The sequence below is a fragment of the Perca flavescens genome, chromosome 14, assembly GCF_004354835.1.
Source record: "Perca flavescens isolate YP-PL-M2 chromosome 14, PFLA_1.0, whole genome shotgun sequence".
NCBI classification, from domain to species: Eukaryota; Metazoa; Chordata; class Actinopteri; order Perciformes; family Percidae; genus Perca; species Perca flavescens.
The window spans coordinates 9925485-9945063 of NC_041344.1; the positions used below are offsets into that span (position 1 = coordinate 9925485).

A 19579-nucleotide genomic window follows, 5' to 3' on the forward strand; every position below is an offset into this window, starting at 1 on the left:
TGTGTGTGTGTGTGTGTGTGTGTGTGTGTGTGTGTGTGTGTGTGTGTGTGTGTGTGTGTGTGTGTGTGTGTGTGTTCGTACAACATATTAAAAAAATGCAACATGTTTAAATATGCATTTGTTTTTAAAAAAGCAGAGTCTTTAACCAGCCTGTTGATGTCTCGGCTGACATGCACCTTGCGTGCCATTATGATAAAAAAAAAAAAAAAAAAAAAGTTTGCGTTCTTCATGTAGTGTATCATTTGAAACATAACAAACAACTATTCTTTAAAAGGAAAATAATAAGTAATTTTCCTGTCCCGTGAAGGAAAAATTTAATATTTTAGTAGACAAAGTATGTTTTTTTTTTGCTTTCTTGCTAGGAGTTAGATGAGAAGATCTATACTACTCTCGTGTCTGTACACTAAATATAAAGCTACAGCCAGTAGCCGGCTAACTTAGCGCAACATAAAGACTGGAAACGGGGAAACAGCGAGCATGGGAGCAGACACCTACCAGCACATCTCATCTCTCATTAACACGTTGCGTCTTAGTTAAAAGTGTGTAGTTTCCTGTGTAAAAAACGACAACTCTGTGTTTCGCAAGGGGATACCTTCTAAATCTTTTCTAGGTTCTGACCAGTAACATCCTGGCGTCTCCACTGGTTGCCTGGCAACTGATCCTGGCCAAATTGTAGTTTAGCACATTACCCCCCATAAAACTACGAATTGTCGTTTTTACACACAATTTTAAGTAATGTTTTTTTTACAGTGTAAACAAACAAGACACAACTTGGTGAACTTTAAAGGTGCTGGGAGGTAGGCAGATTTTGTTAGCTTTGGACAGGCTAGCCGTTTCCCTCTGCTTGCAGTCCTCATGCTAAGCTAACCGTCTCCTGATTTGAGCTTCATATTTAGCGTACAGACGTGAGAGTGGTATCAGTCTTCTTGTCTAACTCTCTGTAAGAAAGCAACAAAGAGTTTTTTTAACCGAAGGGTCAAGCTATTCCTTTTAAAATGGTGCAAGAAAACAAGAAAAATAACAGACTGTGTGTTTGCAGGTGTGCGTGTCCGTTGCGTCTTGTAAAAAGTTGGCGACTTCGTTTTCGTAAATTTTCACAGATGTCACACCCACTGACCGTCATTGATGATTTAAATACTTAATCAAAGACCCCTAAAAACAGATGCCACTAGTTAAATAAAAAAAGAAATTAAAAATCAACCTTTTATCCACCAATACTGAAAAGTTCCTATATCCATATGTTTGGTGGGTAAAAAGAGTGTGTGTGTGTGTGTGTGTGTGTGTGTGTGTGTGTGTGTGGGGTCAAGGGCTCTCCAGTAAAACCTTTCTATACTTAAATTAAAAACACAGTTGGAATTCATAAAATACATTCAGTCTCTTTCACACTATCGGCGGGAGAATCTGTTCTTGAAAGCTTTGATAGTTTTGGCCATCATGGGGGCGATTTCTGCGAGAGGAAACAAATGGTTCGTGAGATTTAAAAGAACTCAAAACATAATTCTGGCTCTTTTTATGAGCCTAAACTCAGGACTGCTAACACACACACACACACTTACTTTTGACCTGTGGCTTGTCCCGGGCGGCAGGTCCTCCTCCTCCTCCTCCTCCTCCTTCTGGTGCTGAGGAGCGAGACGAGCTGGGAGAAGGGTTAAGTTGGGAGGAAGAGGAGTGGCTCGATTCACCAGAGTAATTTGAGGGAGCTGGTCGTATTCTGAAAGACACAGGAAGAGCAAAAAATCTGTGACTGTGCTAAATCTAAAACAAAGGGCCACAAAACACTGAACTAAATCAAGAAGTGCAGAAAATAGACTATTTCAAATTTCTATCGAGGTGCAACTAATGATTAGTATTATTATTGATTGTCTACTGATTTTCTTTCCAATTACTGATTTATCATGTATTATAATGTAGAAAAACAGTAAATCCCCACATTTGAGAGGCAGAGAACAGAGAATTTGGTTTATTTTTGCCTTGTAAACTACATAAACAATTTATCAATTATCAAAATTGTTGTCAATGAATTTTCTGTTGATCAATGCTTCATTTCCATATATACTTTTGGAGAAAAACCTTTTCTTTTAAATGTACGGCTAATTAATTAGGGTATTATATGCGTACAAATATGTTTAAAAATGCTGTCTTTATAAATTATGATTTAAAGATATACAAATATATTTGTCCAGAATGAGTGTCATTAGTAAACAGTAGTTGCATATACTGTATATCTTGAAACACACGTGTGTCACCAATTTTGTGAAATTAGAGAATACAGAAAATGTACAATCTTTGTAAAATTAGAAAAATACATAGGTTTACTTTTAAAAACACCCATTGACAAATTTAGGTTAGCATAATCAACAAATATTTTATGAAGGTCTGTAATTATGACACATAATAACTCCCCTCATTAACAGTAAATACACCTTTGGAAAAACCCTGTGCATACATAAATAAAATATTTATGTAAAGTGATCTCTCTGTTTTATGCCTATTCTATCGCAACAGTGCCACTTCATCACCAAATGCAAGTCATAAACCTAAATGCCAAATATGTCAATATGCTGGATGTGGTACTGACTTGATGGGAGCTGCAGCTGCGGTGGACGTGGCCGACGAACCACTGATGGTGCCGAACTTCTCCTGTCGGCGGCGGACGTCACGTGGCGGCTTGGCGACAGAATTCACAAACGCCATCTTCACCTGCCGACCTGCCAGGACAACACGCAACACTCACACTAAATCCCCAACACTCAAAGACCTTAAAAAACAAACATTCAACATCAATCTGAGAGGTTTTTTTTAATGAATGCTCATTAATATAAAACTATAAGTGACTCGATGCTTCTCCTACCTTTTGGCTTGTTGGCGTGGGCGGAGGAGATGTTCTGGGTGAGCATCCTCAGTCGCTCCTCGCGCTCGTCGTGCAGCCTCAGATACATCTCCCTCCACGACTCGTACTCCTGAGGAGACTCGCGTTTAAAGTCCCGCTGACAGTGACGCATCCACAGCTCGTCAGATTCCTCCGTAAACCACTAAAAGAACAGGGGAACAATCAACAAGAAGCGCCATCAGGCTTCTCCAGGGGCGGATCTAGAAAAATATTTATGGGGTGGCAAGAGGGGGGCAGGAATTTTTGAGGGGTGGCAACATATGGCAGACGTATATATACTGAATTTAATCAGTTATCACAGTTTGATGAGAAATAGTATGTACAGTAGGCTACACAGTACAGTACAAAAGGGCACAGGCTGCCATTTACAAACTCATACAGACAAACTTACGGTAATCTCATGCAATCAATGTCCTGCATTTGAGGTTTCATTTGAAGCAGTTCATATTAGGAATAAGTAACCATACAATGTGATCTCACTTAAGAGATAGAAGTATGATAGAAGTAAGGGGCATTATCACAGGAAAGGCATTAAGGTAAGACACAGGCGATGAGTGGCAGATGTGTGAGAGGGGAAGCAAACTGTTTTCGACTGTGTCAGAGAGGCAGCGATGCAGGCAGCATTTGTACAAGATTAGGAACTGTCATTGATTAGTTATAACCATCAGACTGTGTTAACACACACTCACATTTTAGCCTGGGAGAGTATTTTTAGGTTCATTTGTTTATTTTTTGTTTTATTTATATACAGTACAGGCCAAAAGTTTGGACACACCTTCTTATTCAATGTGTTTCTTTATTTTCATGACTATTTACATTGTAGATTCTCACTGAAGGCATCAAAACTATGAATGAACACATATGGAATTATGTACTTAACAAAAAAAAAGAAATAAGTGAAAACATGTCTTATATTTTAGATTCTTCAAAGTAGCCACCCTTTGCTTTTTTTGATAACTCTGCAAACCCTTGGTGTTCTCTCAGTGAGCTTCATGAGGTAGTCACCTGAAATGTTTTTCACTTCACAGGTGTGCCTTTTAAGGGTTAATTAGTTGAATTTTTTCCCTTATTAATAAAAAAGCAAAGGGTGGCTACTTTGAACAATCTAAAATATAAGACATGTTTTCAGTTAGTACATAATTCCATATGTGTTCATTCATAGTTTTGATGCCTTCAGTGAGAATCTACAATGTAAATAGTCATGAAAATAAAAAGGAAACGCATTGAATGAGAAGGTGTGTCCAAACTTTTGGCCTGTACTGTATATGTTTTATATTTAATCTGAGCAATAGATCTAAAATACATTCTACACAAAATATAAAAACTCATCTCCCCATCTCATCACACTTTCACACTGACAACTTTCCCTAATTATTCAAGTCATTTGTTGTTCTTATTCATATCTAACTTAGTATACTATGCAGCAACAGTTTCCATACCGTGTGGACCAGCTGGACAGGAGATGGTTGGTGATGGCCCAGGCACTCTGCTTTCCCTTTCACTGTCTGAGCCCTGCACGTTCTCTTGTCTCTCGCTTTCTCCCTCCTCATCTTGGCGATCCTCTCCCTCCATATGTTCACCGCTGTGGTCTTCTCCACCTCCTCCTGGCCCTGGTCACCTTGGCTTTGTATCCTAGCTCTGTTACATTTCTGTGGCCCTTTTCTCTCCACCTCGTCTTCTCTCGCTCCTTCCACCTCTATTCTCTCTCCTTCCACCTCATCTTCTCCGTCTACCTTGCTCACTTGTTCATTTTCTATTTCTCTCGCCTTTCTCTTTGGAGACAAAAACTGAATATACTACCTTTCCTCTTCATTTCTGTAAGATTTAAAGTAACAATGTTTTCCTTGACAGACGTTGAATCAATATTAGATTTTAGCCTACTTTACACAGAACAAACGTCAGACCTAAGTAACATTATATGTATAGTTGGCGAAATAACGTTCTTCAACCTGATTTTTATCATCTCAAAATCAGCATTGCAACTATGCTAGCACTGTGCTTTCGTTATAATTTCATTTCTTGATAGATAGTTAATCCGTTTTGACCTCTTTTCTCCTGTGTCTCCATTCATCGCGACCCCTGGCTCCCTCGCTTCGCGCCACTCAGTTTTCCAAACAAATCAGGCTCTCTCCGCTCTAGCGTCATCTCGTGCTGCATTTGCTGCAGCCGGACATTGGAGATTCCCGCTCGTAAATTGTCAAATTGGCCATAACTTTTACCGTTATTCGTTGCTGCCAACTGGGGTGGCAGCAGGGGTGGCAAGGCTTTCTTTAAGGGTGGCATTTGCCACCCTATGCCACCCCGGTAGATCCGCCCCTGGGCTTCTCAGGCTCCCTACACACTGTGCTCGTCATTCTATAGTTCTCGTCTATTTCAGTTAGAGAGGTAAGTCGTTGGTTTCTCTGATTTTGTTGGGTTCTATTCGTTATACCAGTAGTTCCCCCAGTGTATTGCAAGCCTGGTGACCCACCGGGCCCAAGTAGCCCCCCGCCAGGCCTAAGTCACTGGGAATTATTTTGTAATGTATTTTTAAGACGTTTCTAAACTACAGTTACAGTGGGGCGGCTCGGGTTGGAAACTTAGACATAGACTTAGTCATATTTTAGAATCTCCAGTTAGCTTTAAGCACTGACCTAATGTAGAGCCCCTATGGAATTGGTCTTATAGCTTTTTTTAAATTCTTAATTTCGTGATTCTGTCCATGATTCTGTTATCACAGAAACTATTGGGCTTTACATTAATACTGACATCAGTCTGTAACTGTCCCCAGCCGGGCCCTCGTCAAAAAAAAAAAAAATAAGACACTTGCCACCGGGCTAAACTACTTTTGTGGGGGAAACCCTGTATACAGTACGTTGCTAGTTTGATTTGTTTGCCCACCCTGAAGTCACTAAGGAGCCCCATCTATTTTAAAGCACTTTGTACATAAACACCTCAGTTGTTAAATCTGAGCATTCTGTCTCTGTGGCTGGCTAAGACTTGGCTAAGACGGGTCTTTTTCATGTTGTGTCTCAACCAAGCCTTGACGGAGCATAACACTATGGAATGCATTATATTGACCTGGGTATATAAAGACAAAGTGTGAAGTGTGCGTGTGTGTGTTACCTGGTTGCTCTGCTCGATGCGGTACAGCTGCTCTGGTGTACATCGCTCCAGCACTGGCTCCAGGATCTCGAACGGCACTCCTCCAACCTCAGCGATGGCTGAAAGAGGCACAGAACAGTTACATCTGTGCAACAGTGTGTATTTGTTTTAACCACCTTAAGATAACAGGCAGGTGGGGTTGGGAAGTGACCACAGAGGAGTTCATATTGACTCTCAAAACATTTGTCCCGGGATCATGTAGACCTTCCGTTTATCTTTAATTCTTTGTGGTAAGCCCCACCCTCTGGCACCTCTATCACAGTTTCACGTTTGTATAGAATATAGAATGTATAATAAAACATAACATTAGTGCTTATTTTACGGTATACATAGATTAAGCTCTGGTGCCACCTGCTGGAAGACCCAAAGACTGTTCTGTAGCTTTATAGAATATACAGCAGCACCACCACTCACAGTCAATGTTGTTCTGCAGCACACGGATGCACTGCTCGTACAGAGTCATCATCCTGGGCAAGTAAGCTGTCTTTGATCCCGAGTAGACCACCATCTTAGAGTTGAATCGCTTCCCTGTGAACCCGGAATCCTCCTCGTCGTTGCAGACAGGAACTGAAAGTAAAGAAGGGAGTGAAAGTCAGACAGTGTGACACCGAGCAGGGCAGGATGAACTCTTTACAGATATGGCGACACTGACTAGAAAGAAAAAAAACCAAGAAGAACTAGATTATTGTTTGCAAAAATTCACTTGTTTGCACAGCCTACAATTTGGTATTTGACACCCCAGTTTTGTCTAATTGAGTCTAAGCGACCCCAGTAGGGCTGCAACTAGCGATTATGTTTATTGTTGATTATTTATTGGATTAATCAATTAGTTTTTTGGTCTATAAAATGTCAAGGCTAAAGATGACGTCCTCAAATGTCTTGTTTTGCCCACAACTCAAAGATATTCAGTTTACTTTCACAGAGGAGAGTAGAAACTAGAAAATATCCACATTCAAGAAGCTGGAACAGCAAATTCTTTTTCTTAAAAAAAATGACTCAAACCGATCATTCAATTATCAAAATAGTTGCCGATTAATTTAATAGTTGACAACTAATCAATTAATTTTGCAGCTCTACCCAGAAGCCTCCAGGCCTCTGAGGTTCATAGATGCACATTTACAGTTATGCGTTGGGAGATACAAAACATTCATCACTGAAATGAGCAAAGCAAATTGGTGAACTTTCAGAAAATTCAAAAAGCAAATTCAGTCAATATCTACACGTGCTCACTCACCTCCCTCAGTACATTTACATAGACACCAGAAACCAGGACTGAAACCAGCTTACACAGGTAATCAGAGAACGTGTTTACATGCACTTTAGTAACCTAGTTGGTTACAGTGAATCTGCATAGACAGTCAGTAATATTTCTCTCCTACATCTGACCTTATTTTGGCAGCATGGCTTTCTTATTACAAGTGTATTTATAGACATTTTCCAGTAGTAGGGTTAGATTCTGTTTGTGCCATTTCTCCCTGCAGTATTTAAAAGGTATCCAATAACAAAACTGTGCAAAATATTTCCATATCTGGTTGACTAGACTGTTTTTAATTAAAGAACACCACCGCTAATAAAGCTCTGCTAACTGGATGACGAACTCTTTGCATTTCCTATAACTTCTTCACAATAAAAGCATCCCGCTGCTCCGCCAGTGGAAAAGTTTCATTGTGAAGCAGCAACAGCTGGAAAGGTTGGGTTTGCATTAGCAGTAACTCCAATACAACTAAAGCACTTTGAAATGCCTTGTTGTTGAACTGGGATATATAAATAAAGCTGCCTTGCCTTGCCTTGAAAGCATTCAGTAAACAGTCAAATAAGACAGATAATTTAAAGTACACACAGGAAAGGTGTGGGTCAGAGTGACAGTGGCTGTGTAGTGAAAACTCAGCTTCTCTTTACAAATCAAATGTTCAGCAGGAGAAACAAACGTATTTAGCCTTCTAGAGGCTACTTTGTTTAAGCTTTAGTCAAACTTTAAATGGAAACATTTTAGATAGGAAAATTATTTGCATTTGCATTGAAAAATGCATTGTAACTGTAAAAATCAGATTAGGAACCCTATTACCCTTATAAATGGCCAACAAATCAGCGAGCTCCAGGAGAAATGTAGCTGGGAACTTTTGTTCCTCTAATCCCTGTCCCCTTTTGATTACAGAAACCAGGTTTCCTGTAAATCAGGTTACTGGAGAAAGTTGATTGTAACTCGACTGCATGGTAGTCACAACTCCACAGAAGTTCATAAATGACTCAAGCATTGTCAGCAAGAAAATACAGGAACATGTGAAGGAAATATTGACCAGTGAAATTGTTTGTCTATGAAAAACTAGAATGGACTACGAGTTGTATAGTTGTAAAAAAATGACGGTAGACTAATGATCATTATTTTAGAGAAGAAGGAACTGTGTCTCATCAACAAGGTGTGAATCATTAGGGTGAGGGCGTTACCTTTCCGTCTCTGAGGGGACAGCGGAGTGACATCGATGGAGGGCAGAGGTCTGTAATAGGGCTGAATCGCTGGCAGAGGGATTTCAGGAATAGTCGCAACAGCCTCAACCCCCTGCAAACAATATAAAACATTAACATTGACAAACAGGATCTGATTACAACTTCTCAAACTAAAGGTTTCATATACAATAGGTAATAAATCAAGGCACATTAAAAGTTGGTAGGCAGAGAAAAGCAGTCAAATTAAAAAATAAGTGTTCTTTTTGCGATAATTAGATAAAAACATTGATACCACGCACACATGTTAAATATGAAGTAACAGCCAGGTGAGCTGTTTCCCAGTTTCCAGAGCTGTATAGTAACGAAGAAGAAACTACTATACTACTGTACTTAAGTACTAAAAAGCTGTATCTGTACTCTACTGGAGTATTATTTTTTTTCTCCTACTTCCACTTTTACTTGAGTACATATTTTCGATGAGTTTAATACTTTTACTCTGATACATTTTTTATGTGCTGCATCGTTACTCGTTACTGTTGTGAATTCCTCACGCTACGGAGACTGTGTAGTCACAGCTACGTAAGTTACATAACAAATCCCCGAGATCGCGTCGTGTTTCTTTTCTTTATGGTTGCCCGTTCAGAAGTCAGAGACGATGTAAGTTTGTACTCTTTCTATTTAGTTATTATTGCAGCAGATGAATCTATTCCTGAGTAGTTTGAGTCTGCAGTGAGTCCTGAATGTTAACCGTTTGACCCTGTGATGTGAAGCTGCTAGTTTATCTGTATTTTGCTAGCTTGCTAACTTTCCACTACATCACACATTTTATTTCAGTATTTGTTAATAAGTGATTAATAACCCACTGTTATTTCAGATAATAGTAGTTATAACAGCTGTGACATTAATGTACCTTTTTGGGTTTATTTCAGATACTTCCTTCATATCCAGCAATGTACAGTTTGTGACTGCCTGTAATGCACCGTCTTAATACCAAGTAAATAGTGGAAGTCCAACAATATGATATTCAAAATGTGACTGCTTTCTTTAATACCTACATAACACAATACTTGTACTTTTAGTACTTGAGTAGTACATTTTAAAATAACCTACTTGCAATACTTAAGTACAAAAAATGTTGAATACTTTAGTACTTCCACTTAAGTGGGGTACTTAAAGAGCACTTCTACTTCTACTGAAGGCACTTTTTTGATAGAGCACTTGTACTTTTACTCAAGTATGGGTCTCTAGTACTTTATACACCTCTGCCAGTTTCCAATGACAAATTATTTCATTAGACTGTTGCAAGTTGTAGAGAAACCACAAAAAGAAAGCTTTAGTTAAACTTGAGACTCTAAACTTGTTAAAGCCTTTGAAATCTGCCAGTTCCTGCTCTTCCCTGAATTATCTTGCCAGTGGAATAAGCTACTGCTGCTGGGAGACAAACTTTTTTACAAAATAAAAGCACATCTTTGATTACTGGAGAGAAGTAGTGGGTCTTTAAACACAACCAAATCTCAACTGATTTTTAACATTTAAAAATGGCGGGTTTAAATTTAGAGCTTCAACAATTAGTCGATTATTCAACCAGTCGATCAACAGAAAATTAGTCAGCAACAATTTGGATAATCGATGAATCTTTTCCCTCATTTCTCAAGAAAACATGGCAAACATTCGCTATCTTCTTCAATGATAGTGAAGTGATTATATAGAAGGTTTGGACTGTTGGTCGAATAAACAAGCAATATGAAGACATCACCTTGAGCTGTGAGAAGTTATAATGGGCCTTTTTCAAATTTTTCTGATATTTTATTGACCAAAAATAAATCCGGAAGATAAATCGGTAATGAAAATAACTGTTGGTTACAACCCTACTTAAATTATACTGAAAAAAATCAAAAAGCAAATGTAAGATGTTCTTCTCATAATGTCTGCTGCTGTCCTTACCTTCTTGCGTTTTTCCTGTGATGCCGAACTGGAGCTTGAATGTGGCCTCTTGGTACTCTGAGTGCCGTTAGCCTTGCTCCCTTTTGATGAGGAGGATGAGGGGGCAGGCGGAGGGGTGCGTGAACGATGGGAGGACGACGTGGAGGAAGAAGAGTGAGGCGGTCGACTGTGTGACGAGGATGACGATGATGGCTTCTTCTTCTTCTTGACAGGCGTTGGGGCGTCATATGTGAGGAAAGACTCAAAGGACATGGTGGGAGTCTCAAAGTCCTCTTCCTCCTCCTTGGGTGGAGAGTCCTTCGGCACCCGCGGTCGCCCTGGAAACACGGGGGCAAATGGAAAAGTTAGATGATGCAGAAATAAAGAGCCAAGTCCTAAGTGACTTACAACTACCAGAAGCTAAGAAATGGTGAAACCTTCCAAATAGCTGGTTGGCCGGGTCAAACTAGGGCTGCAAGTCACGCTTAATGTGCCAATTATTTTCTCTATTAATTGATTCACTGTTTAGTCTATAAAATAGCGAAAAAGCCCATCACAAGTTCCCAGACTTCTTCAAGTGACGTCTTCAAAAATAGTTTGACAAATTAAAGAAATTAACTAAAATATGTGAAAAGGAAAGAAGAAAGTCTTTACATTTAAGAACAGACAGCAAATATTTGGCATTTATACTTGAACATTTTTTTAAAATTTGGATTAAAACTACTTTCCTGTCAGCAGAGTTACTTAACAAACAGATTGTATCTCTACAGGATGTTGCTGAATGATGAATGATGAAACAGAAACTGGTGCACAGAGCTGCACAACTAATCATCAAATAAAAACACAGTTATTATTTTGGGCTTCTACGGTATAATGATTAAAAGGTTTATGAAATGCAATTGTATTGTCCGCTTTGTGTTTACAATAGCATGGATGGAGCACCAAAAGAAGTGCAAAGTGTTCATAGCTTTAATTAGCTAATCTCTGCTTTCCAAACATGAGCAGGTGTAATGTAACTGCCTTCTTTATTAGTAATACATCCTTTACATTTGTTGCTGGCTGTGGTATAATTATCATAGAGTCCAGTTTTATTGATCATTAGTTTTAAGAAGTCACTCCATCTACCTACCAAAATATAAATGTTTACAAAACAACAGGAAGAAATTCTTGTTTAAATTTAAGGTTTTTGTACATTTGAGGTTGTTTCTTTTAGGTTTTTTGTTGAGCAAAAGATGAAAGTAAAGGCATTTTTTGCAATTTGAAATCAAGTTCAATAAGATAAGCTACTGTATAAGGTAAAGAGATAAACAGTCCTGATTTCAATATTGTAACCATAAAAGTCATTTCTGGCGTATGCTACTGCAGTCCTACTTGTGCAGCCTTAACCCCTGTTTTCCCCATTTTTGTTTTCTCTTAAGTACAGTAGCTATAATATTTTTATTTTACGCTGTCTAACAGTATCATAAATATATTCTGTATCTTCTTGTTCCAGCTCTTTATTAAAGCGATATAATCTTGATAACACTGTAACCCAAGTATCTCTGGTGTCACAGTGAGCCTCTTCCATCAAACACAAACTGATTGTACTTATTTTTTGGCCTTTATTTTTAACAGGAAAGCTCTCCTTACATGAAAGGGGAGAGAGAGGACATGCAGCAAAGGGCTGCAGGTCGGAATCGAACCCGCGGCGCCGAGAACTGAGCCTCTGTAAATGGGCTCTACCAGGTGAGCTACCCAGGCGCCCATCGAACACAAATTGTACGTTCACAAACACACTCACCATCATCGCCTCCTTTCTTCTTCTCCTCCCTCTTACTCTCATGTGTGGTGGACTTCTTGCTGTGCTTCGCAGACTTTAGTACTGGACTCTGCTGTCTCTCTCTGTCTGCGCTGCGTTTCTTCCCTTCACCGTCTTCCCTTCCTCCTCCTCCTCCTCCTCCTCCTCCTCCTCCTCCTCCTCCTCCTCCTCCTCCTCGATCGCTACTCATCTGTGCATGGCGTTGCCGCCGCTCCTCGTCTCTGTCCCTGTTTTTGTCGCCGTGGTGGTGGTTTTTGTTGGGTTCTTTGTTTGGTTTGGTGTGGCGGACCTCTTTGCGAGGAGGAGGAGGACTGGGCTCAGGCTCAGGCTCAGGTTCTGGTTCTGGTTCCAGGTCAGGCTCAGGGCTCTCGTACTCGTCCGACTGGTAGCCTCCTCGCTGTGGAGGGCTGTACTGCTTGTGTTGAGGAGGTGAGGGCGAGTAGTTCGTGTGATAGCCTCTCTCCTCCTCCTCCTGTTCTTCTTCTTCTTCTTCTTCTTCTTCTTCTTCTTCCATGAAGGAGGGCTCTTCTTCAGGGGAGGGCTCCCGGGTGCGTCTGTGGCCTCCTCCACCTCCTGCTGCCTCTGGGCCTCGAGGGTGCGTGTGCGACCGCGGTGCCTCTTTGACGTGGCTGTTGGTGGGTCTGAGGTAGAAAGATACACCGTGGTGAAAAACACCAATCACGGTACTGTTTAACTCAACTACAGTATTTCAACACAAATGTGATGTATTGGTAATATGTCTGGGAGAGAATCAATATTATTATTTATCGTCTTTCAGTGATGTGATCATACTACGTTCTGTTGTCCGAATAATGATTACAAGCGACTTGTAATTACAAACTAACAATGAGTTATTAAAGCTTTAAAAAGGTTGGAGCTCACATCCAGCAGCCTTAATGGACACTGTTTCCATTTGGGGAGACGTTGCACTTCCACCACATGTATGTATCTGATGCCCGTAGTTACCAGATACTTTGCAGATTACATTTTTTCATGCAAAATATGCAATAAATCACATGAAGCTTTTTAAGCTTTTTAACCGACCCAACAATAACAACATTTATACGCCTCTTACGAGTCAACGTGTCAATAATGAAAAGGACAGTTCTTTACAATGGGCCACATTCACCAAACAAACGTTCTTATGAAGAAATGTGTTCTTATACCCCACTTACGCAGTTTTCACGAAGATTCTGGCCTTCACCAATGTTTTCTTATTTGGGATTTGTTCTTAGGTAAGAACAGAATCTACGCACACTCAAGAGCACTCTTACGCACTATTGAGAGCGGACATGTTTCAGCAAAACAAGTAGTAAAACCATTTTCCTCAGTTTTAGTTTAATATTTATGTCCTCCGTTATTTTACACATAATTACAGGTTTGTTTGTTTTAATAAATACACACTACAATTACACTTCTGCTAATTTGTAAAGCACTTTGAATTCCCATTGTGAATGAAAAGTGCTAGGCCTATATAAATAAACTTGCCTTGCTTTGTCTTCAATTCTCATCAATAATGTTAACGTCACAGTGTGCACACAGCCCTGTCATCTCGTGCCCTTTTATGGGAATTAACGGGACGTTTACCTATGCTAAATAGGAGCGACAGGCACGAGCTTTCAATTTACGAAGGCATTAGGATTCATCATTCTAAGAACACACCTGCAAACAATTCTGCTGTTTAAGAAAACGTCATGAATCAGACAAATTTAAAATTTAAAAATGTAAGAAAAAACTTAGGAAGATATTGGTGAATGAGGCCAAATGATCCCTTTATTCATAAAGCTGGATGCAAAAAGAACTAATAATAAATAAATAAATTTAAATTTATTGAAATTAATTAAATGTTATATTTTTTGCACTCTCTCTTACTTACTCTTACTTTTCTGCAACTGCTGCACAACAATTTCCCTTGGGATAAATAAAGTTCTGCTTTATCTTATTTTTCCTGAACCTGAAAGAAAAGTTGATCAGGAACAAACTTTCAAGAGAGGTAAACTATTGATTACTTCTCCGTGGAGTTTGATTGCTTGCTTCCTTTCTTATCGTGTCTCTCACCTGAAACATCGTCTCAGCAGCATTACTCTACTAAACATGGGCCACAATATGACTCATCTTCAGAGTGAATGTGGTCCAATGTGGTCCAAACTGGAGTTTGTTTGTTTAAAAAAAGACAACTAGGTGTTCAAGAGGCCTCCTGGGGAGAGGAAAAACTGGGCCCCTGATTATTGACAATAACTTACAAGTAGATGGTGCATCTATATTGAATATGATCACTGCAGAGACAGAGACATACAGTAACGGGGACATGAGAGCTAAAGCATGGAGCTCTCCACTCCTTACTACTGTTTGCTAGTCTAGGCACAGTAATGCAGAACATACCTGTCCGCCGACTGTGGAACCAGTTTTTTCCATTTGGCTACAAGGCCCTTTGCCACTTCTCCAGCCAGTTCATGTTTCCTAAAAGAATTGACAGTCTTCCCGACTCCAGTTTCCTACAAGAGAGAGAGAGCAAAACGAAGTGAAAACATGGGACACTGATCACTCTCTTTCTTTCTCCCATCTAAGCCCAGATTTATATTTTATATTTTTATATTTTTTTAACTCAACAACACAAGACAATCTGGCTATCTGGTCTTGTCTGTCTGACTCTGGAGGTCCAGCAGGTCGCTGTAACTTGGAACAGTTTCACCACAATTATAGTCCTCATAAATCCACAGAATTTAAAATTCCAACACAAAGAAAGCGGAAGGAAACGGAAAAGACATGCATCCGGTGGAATTTCCTGCAACACCGGAGCAATCCTGGAAGTGGAACGTCAGGGATACAGACTAACTGGCTGACAATCTAGTTTAGAAATCAAGAGGATCCTGGGGCGGCCTCTAGCTCACCCAGTAAGAGCGTGCGCCCCATGTAAGCAGAGTCCTTTGCAGCGGAGCGGGTTTCAAATCCAACCCGCTGCCCTTTGCTACGTGTCATCCCCCATCTCTCTCCCCCTTTCCTGTCTATCCACTGTCACTATCTAATAAAGAGAAAAGCCCCAACAAAATTATAATAATATCAAGAGGATCCTTACCACTAGTATGTCCACAGTCATGGGAAGTTCCCCCAGTCTTTTAAAAGTCTTTAGAAGCTGGAAAACAAGAGAACATTTTAATAATTTAGAGAAAGAGTCTAGTATTAAAGTGGACATATTTTCAGCATCAATACTATAGCAGAGGTCTACACAGTGTGGCTAAATATAAGTGGTACTATTACTTTGGTATTACTGAAAATAATTAAATGTGAATCTTCATTTAAATCTAAAATCTTTGGGAAGAGTAAAGTACCTATTTCTCTTAGCAGTGATGGACTGTAAATGAGTCATTATTACCATTTTGCTGATTATTACCATATGATTATTATGGGTTGGACAATATGACATTATATACTGTGAGATTAAAACCAATTTAATTATTCCTTTAATATCTCTGCAGGTAATATTATAGCTCTATTAGCAGGACTGCTTGCAGTCAAGACTGCCTTTTTATATGATTTTTGGCATTAATGTGATCAAATATTTTGATTTGGTAAGGTATTTAATTGATAAACATATCTATTTAACTGGATTATCCAAAAACAGTCACTCCTGTCTCGCTCTTTTCATCCATAAACACTGTAAAACTGTAGTTTGACTAATAATCTTGTATGTTAATCTTACAGTATAAGTTTTCCAGAGTTTACAGCTTCATCTCACGGTCTTCCTCAGCAGATGGAGATGGCTCAGTTGTCATAGATGACCACCTGTTACCATACGGTGCAAGTTCAATGCTAAGGGTCACCTGGCGACAACTGAGCCATCTCCATGACAATAGAGCAAACTATCTGCTAAATTAGAGCAAGTGATGAGGTTGAAGAACAGCAAAAGCAGGCAAGTTCACCTTTAGTTAAGGTTATTTTAATGTCAGTAGAAAATGTATTTTAAATATAATATTAAATGAATTGTATTTTATATGGAATATTATTGAAGTTATTTCATATATTTGTATTGCAATATTTAAGTCAATTAAATACCAACTACTAAAATATGCAAAAAAAAAGAAATTGAGATATAAAGTTGCATAAGAAAAGGAGTTCTCTCTCTATCTATCTATCTATCTATCTATCTATCTATCTATCTATCTATCTATCTATATATATATATATATATATATATATATATATATATACATATACACATATACACATATACACACACACACAACCGGTCAAAAGTTTGGGGTCACTTAGAAATTTCCATTCCACTCCATTCCAGACACAATACCTGCTGAGATCAGTTGTATTGTTTTTTTTAACCAGGGCAGCAGTTTTCAGATTACATTATTTGCTTACATAATTGCAAAAGGGTTCTCGACTGTTGTAGAAAGAAGTGGCTGAAGAAACACTTGAAATTCATGCTTTTTGGTCTAAACGTCATACCCAAATTAAAAGTGGTACAGCTCCCATATACTTTGCGTTTTTTTATTTCTATTTGAAAAGTGCAAATAAAAAAGCCAAAAAACTACAAAATACAACACTTCTCAAATACACAAACAAACCCACATCAATCACCTTTCCAATGATATCAGGCACACCCCTGAGTGTCAAAGTATATGGGAGCTGTACATCTTTTAATTTGGGTATGACGTTTAGACCAAAAAGCATGAATTTCAAGTGTTTCTTCAGCCACTTCTTTCTACAACAGTCGAGAACCCTTTTGCAATTATGTAAGCAAATAATGTAATCTGAAAACTGCTGCCCTGATTAAAAAAAACAAAACAACTGATCTCAGCAGGTATTGTGTCTGGAATGGAAATTTCTAAGTGACCCCAAACTTTTGACCGGTAGTGTGTGTGTATATGTATATATATATATATATATATATATATATATATATATATATATATATATATATATATTGCAGAAGAAGTAACACAGTGATGTTCTTAGAATAAATAAAGAAATAATAATCATCATAATAAAGATAGGATGGAGGTGTCATTCTCAGTCTACTTGTAACTGTATCATTCATAATACACTGTATGCCATCACTGAAAACAAATCTTCATGATAACTGTTCATTAATTTCTTAATTTGAAAGCATATAGCTGTATGCATGCACGACCGGCTTGTTCACAGGTTTCAATTACAATCATTGTTCAATCACTCCCTGAATGATTTATATATATATAATATTCTCAGATGTGGACTCCCTTTGTTCTCATTATTGTCTTATATAAAGCTCGGTGACCTACAGAAATCACACCTAGTTTATAACGTTACCTGCTGGTTACAGATCATTTAAATTAAACAGCAGTGTCTGATTCACACTGCAAACAGCAGCATTTAGCAGCCCTGCGTCATGGAGACTGAATAACAACGTGGCCTAACCGGGCCGGGCTGTAGTAAAAATCTCTCAGCTGTGATTTCACCATTTTTTTTTTTTTAAATAAAAGTAAAAATGACTTCGAGTATAGCTCCTGTTTACCAAACCTAACGTTAACACACAGATCATGACTGCTTTGTTTTGGGAGGCTACATTTTTAGCAGTGGAAGTAAACAAAGGAGAGGTCGGTCATTGTCATTGTTATTTATCATCTAATCATGTTAAACTATTAAAGAGCAGATCCCAGTGCAGTGATGTGCAGCTTTTGTGTAACGTGAAATTCCATAAATCAGTTAACATTACAGGCCTGGAGTCGGTGTAACTGTCATTACTTTCCACACGTTAGTTAACGTTAGCTAAAAGGCTAACGGCTACTCTGGCACGAGTTTCGTTACAAAGATAAATTATGTTGTGGTTATTGTTATTATTTTATTAACAGATAGAGTGTGTATGGGCGGTAACAAACCACGCTGACAGGTGTTAATGTAAGCTAAAAGCCAGCGTAAAGAAGTACGTTATAACTAGTTAAAACCCCTTAATTATCGTGACGTCTCACATGATGCCTTCACAGGCTGTCGAAAATGCTGAAATTCTAAAGTGAGCAATACATGTACAAATCTATTCAACAATCCAACAAAGTATTGTCTTGAATTCTTCAAAAGTATTAAGATACTAAGAACTTTTACAGTATGCAATACTATCAAAAGTTAGACACGTATATCTGATGAATTAGAAAGCAATGTAGCCTATGTTCCTTTATAATGTAAATACAAATAAAATATGTAGGGAAATATAGATTGGTAATGAAAAGAAAAACTAGAAAATGTACTGATATACACATTCTCGTAATTGTGAAAGATCACAAAGCTAAATTAATAAGCCCTACATTTTCCTGAAATTCAACTGCAAAAGAACTGTCAAATATTTATTATATTTTATTTTAATGTCACGTACTCTATACTTAATTATATTTTTTAAATGATTTTGCTACTCAAGACATATCCCAACGATCTGTAGTTCCACAGTTGTGCTGCCTCGTTGTTGTATTGTTCAGTACAGGATAAAAAAAAAAGAAGGAAAATCTGGAAGGTGAGTACACAAGTCATTATGATGGGATATTAGTGGTAAAGACTCTCATTTCTCATTTTTATTATACTTCTGTTGGTGAATGTATTTTAAATGTTATTTATGAACATTTTAAAATAATTTACTGTTAACAAGTCAGTGTTTTGTCTGACAGACAGAATTGATCTTATGTCTGTCACGTCAACCTCTATAAACTTGCATTTGTGATGACATAAACTACACTTATAGGGTTAATGGTTGGATTCGATGCAGTCTATAAACAACATGATGCAATTTATTTATTTCTGCCCTATTATGGGGATTAATGGACTGTCATGATTTGCATTCCTGTGTCGTTTGTTTACTTTACAGTTGTCACAAGTTGCCACAGAATGATTTGCCTTCAGTACCAATGAACTACACGATTTATATATTAAACAACTAGGACAACTACAGAAAACTACTGTAGTTTCAGAACTATCGCTTATATTTACAACTAGGCTATCGTTTGTATTTCCGACCCCGGAAAAAGCAGTTGAATGCTGTTTAAGGTAAAAGATATTCAGAAGACGAAGCCCGAGAGCGGCCCTCAAACGCAGCATTTAAAAAACCGTTGCGACTTTCGGAGAACTGCCGTGGCCGCGGCTTCGTTTCGGGTACCGGAGACAAACCGTCGCATTTAGGGAGACAGTCGGTGCTAAACACCAAATCTGTCCGTCTCGACCTGTCCAGTCGTTACCTTTCGAGGCTCCGGATTCTCCAGGAGCCGGGACTGAAGTCTATCCACTGTTTCCAGCAGTTCCTCCGCCATGTTTACTGCTGGTACCGTGTCGCCCGGAAACTACTTCATTCTGACTGAACCGAGAAAGGGAGAAAAAAATGGAGAGGTTCCGCTTGTTAGGTGACCGCT

General features: G+C 38.7%; 1 protein-coding gene across 1 annotated transcript; it reads right to left on the reverse strand.

The window, feature by feature from the left end:
* Positions 1-201: 201 nt before the first annotated feature.
* On the reverse strand, positions 202-19537 carry eloa (elongin A). The gene is made up of 13 exons (XM_028596534.1): positions 19409-19537; positions 15277-15333; positions 14583-14695; positions 12402-12841; positions 12183-12323; positions 10424-10740; positions 8480-8591; positions 6449-6601; positions 5996-6093; positions 2852-3032; positions 2579-2708; positions 1557-1711; positions 202-1447 (listed from the first exon to the last, which is right to left on the reverse strand). The coding sequence occupies exons 1-13, from the start codon at positions 19478-19480 to the stop codon at positions 1386-1388; spliced, it is 2031 nt and encodes a 676-aa protein (XP_028452335.1). The 5' UTR covers positions 19481-19537; the 3' UTR covers positions 202-1385.
* Positions 19538-19579: the final 42 nt, after the last annotated feature.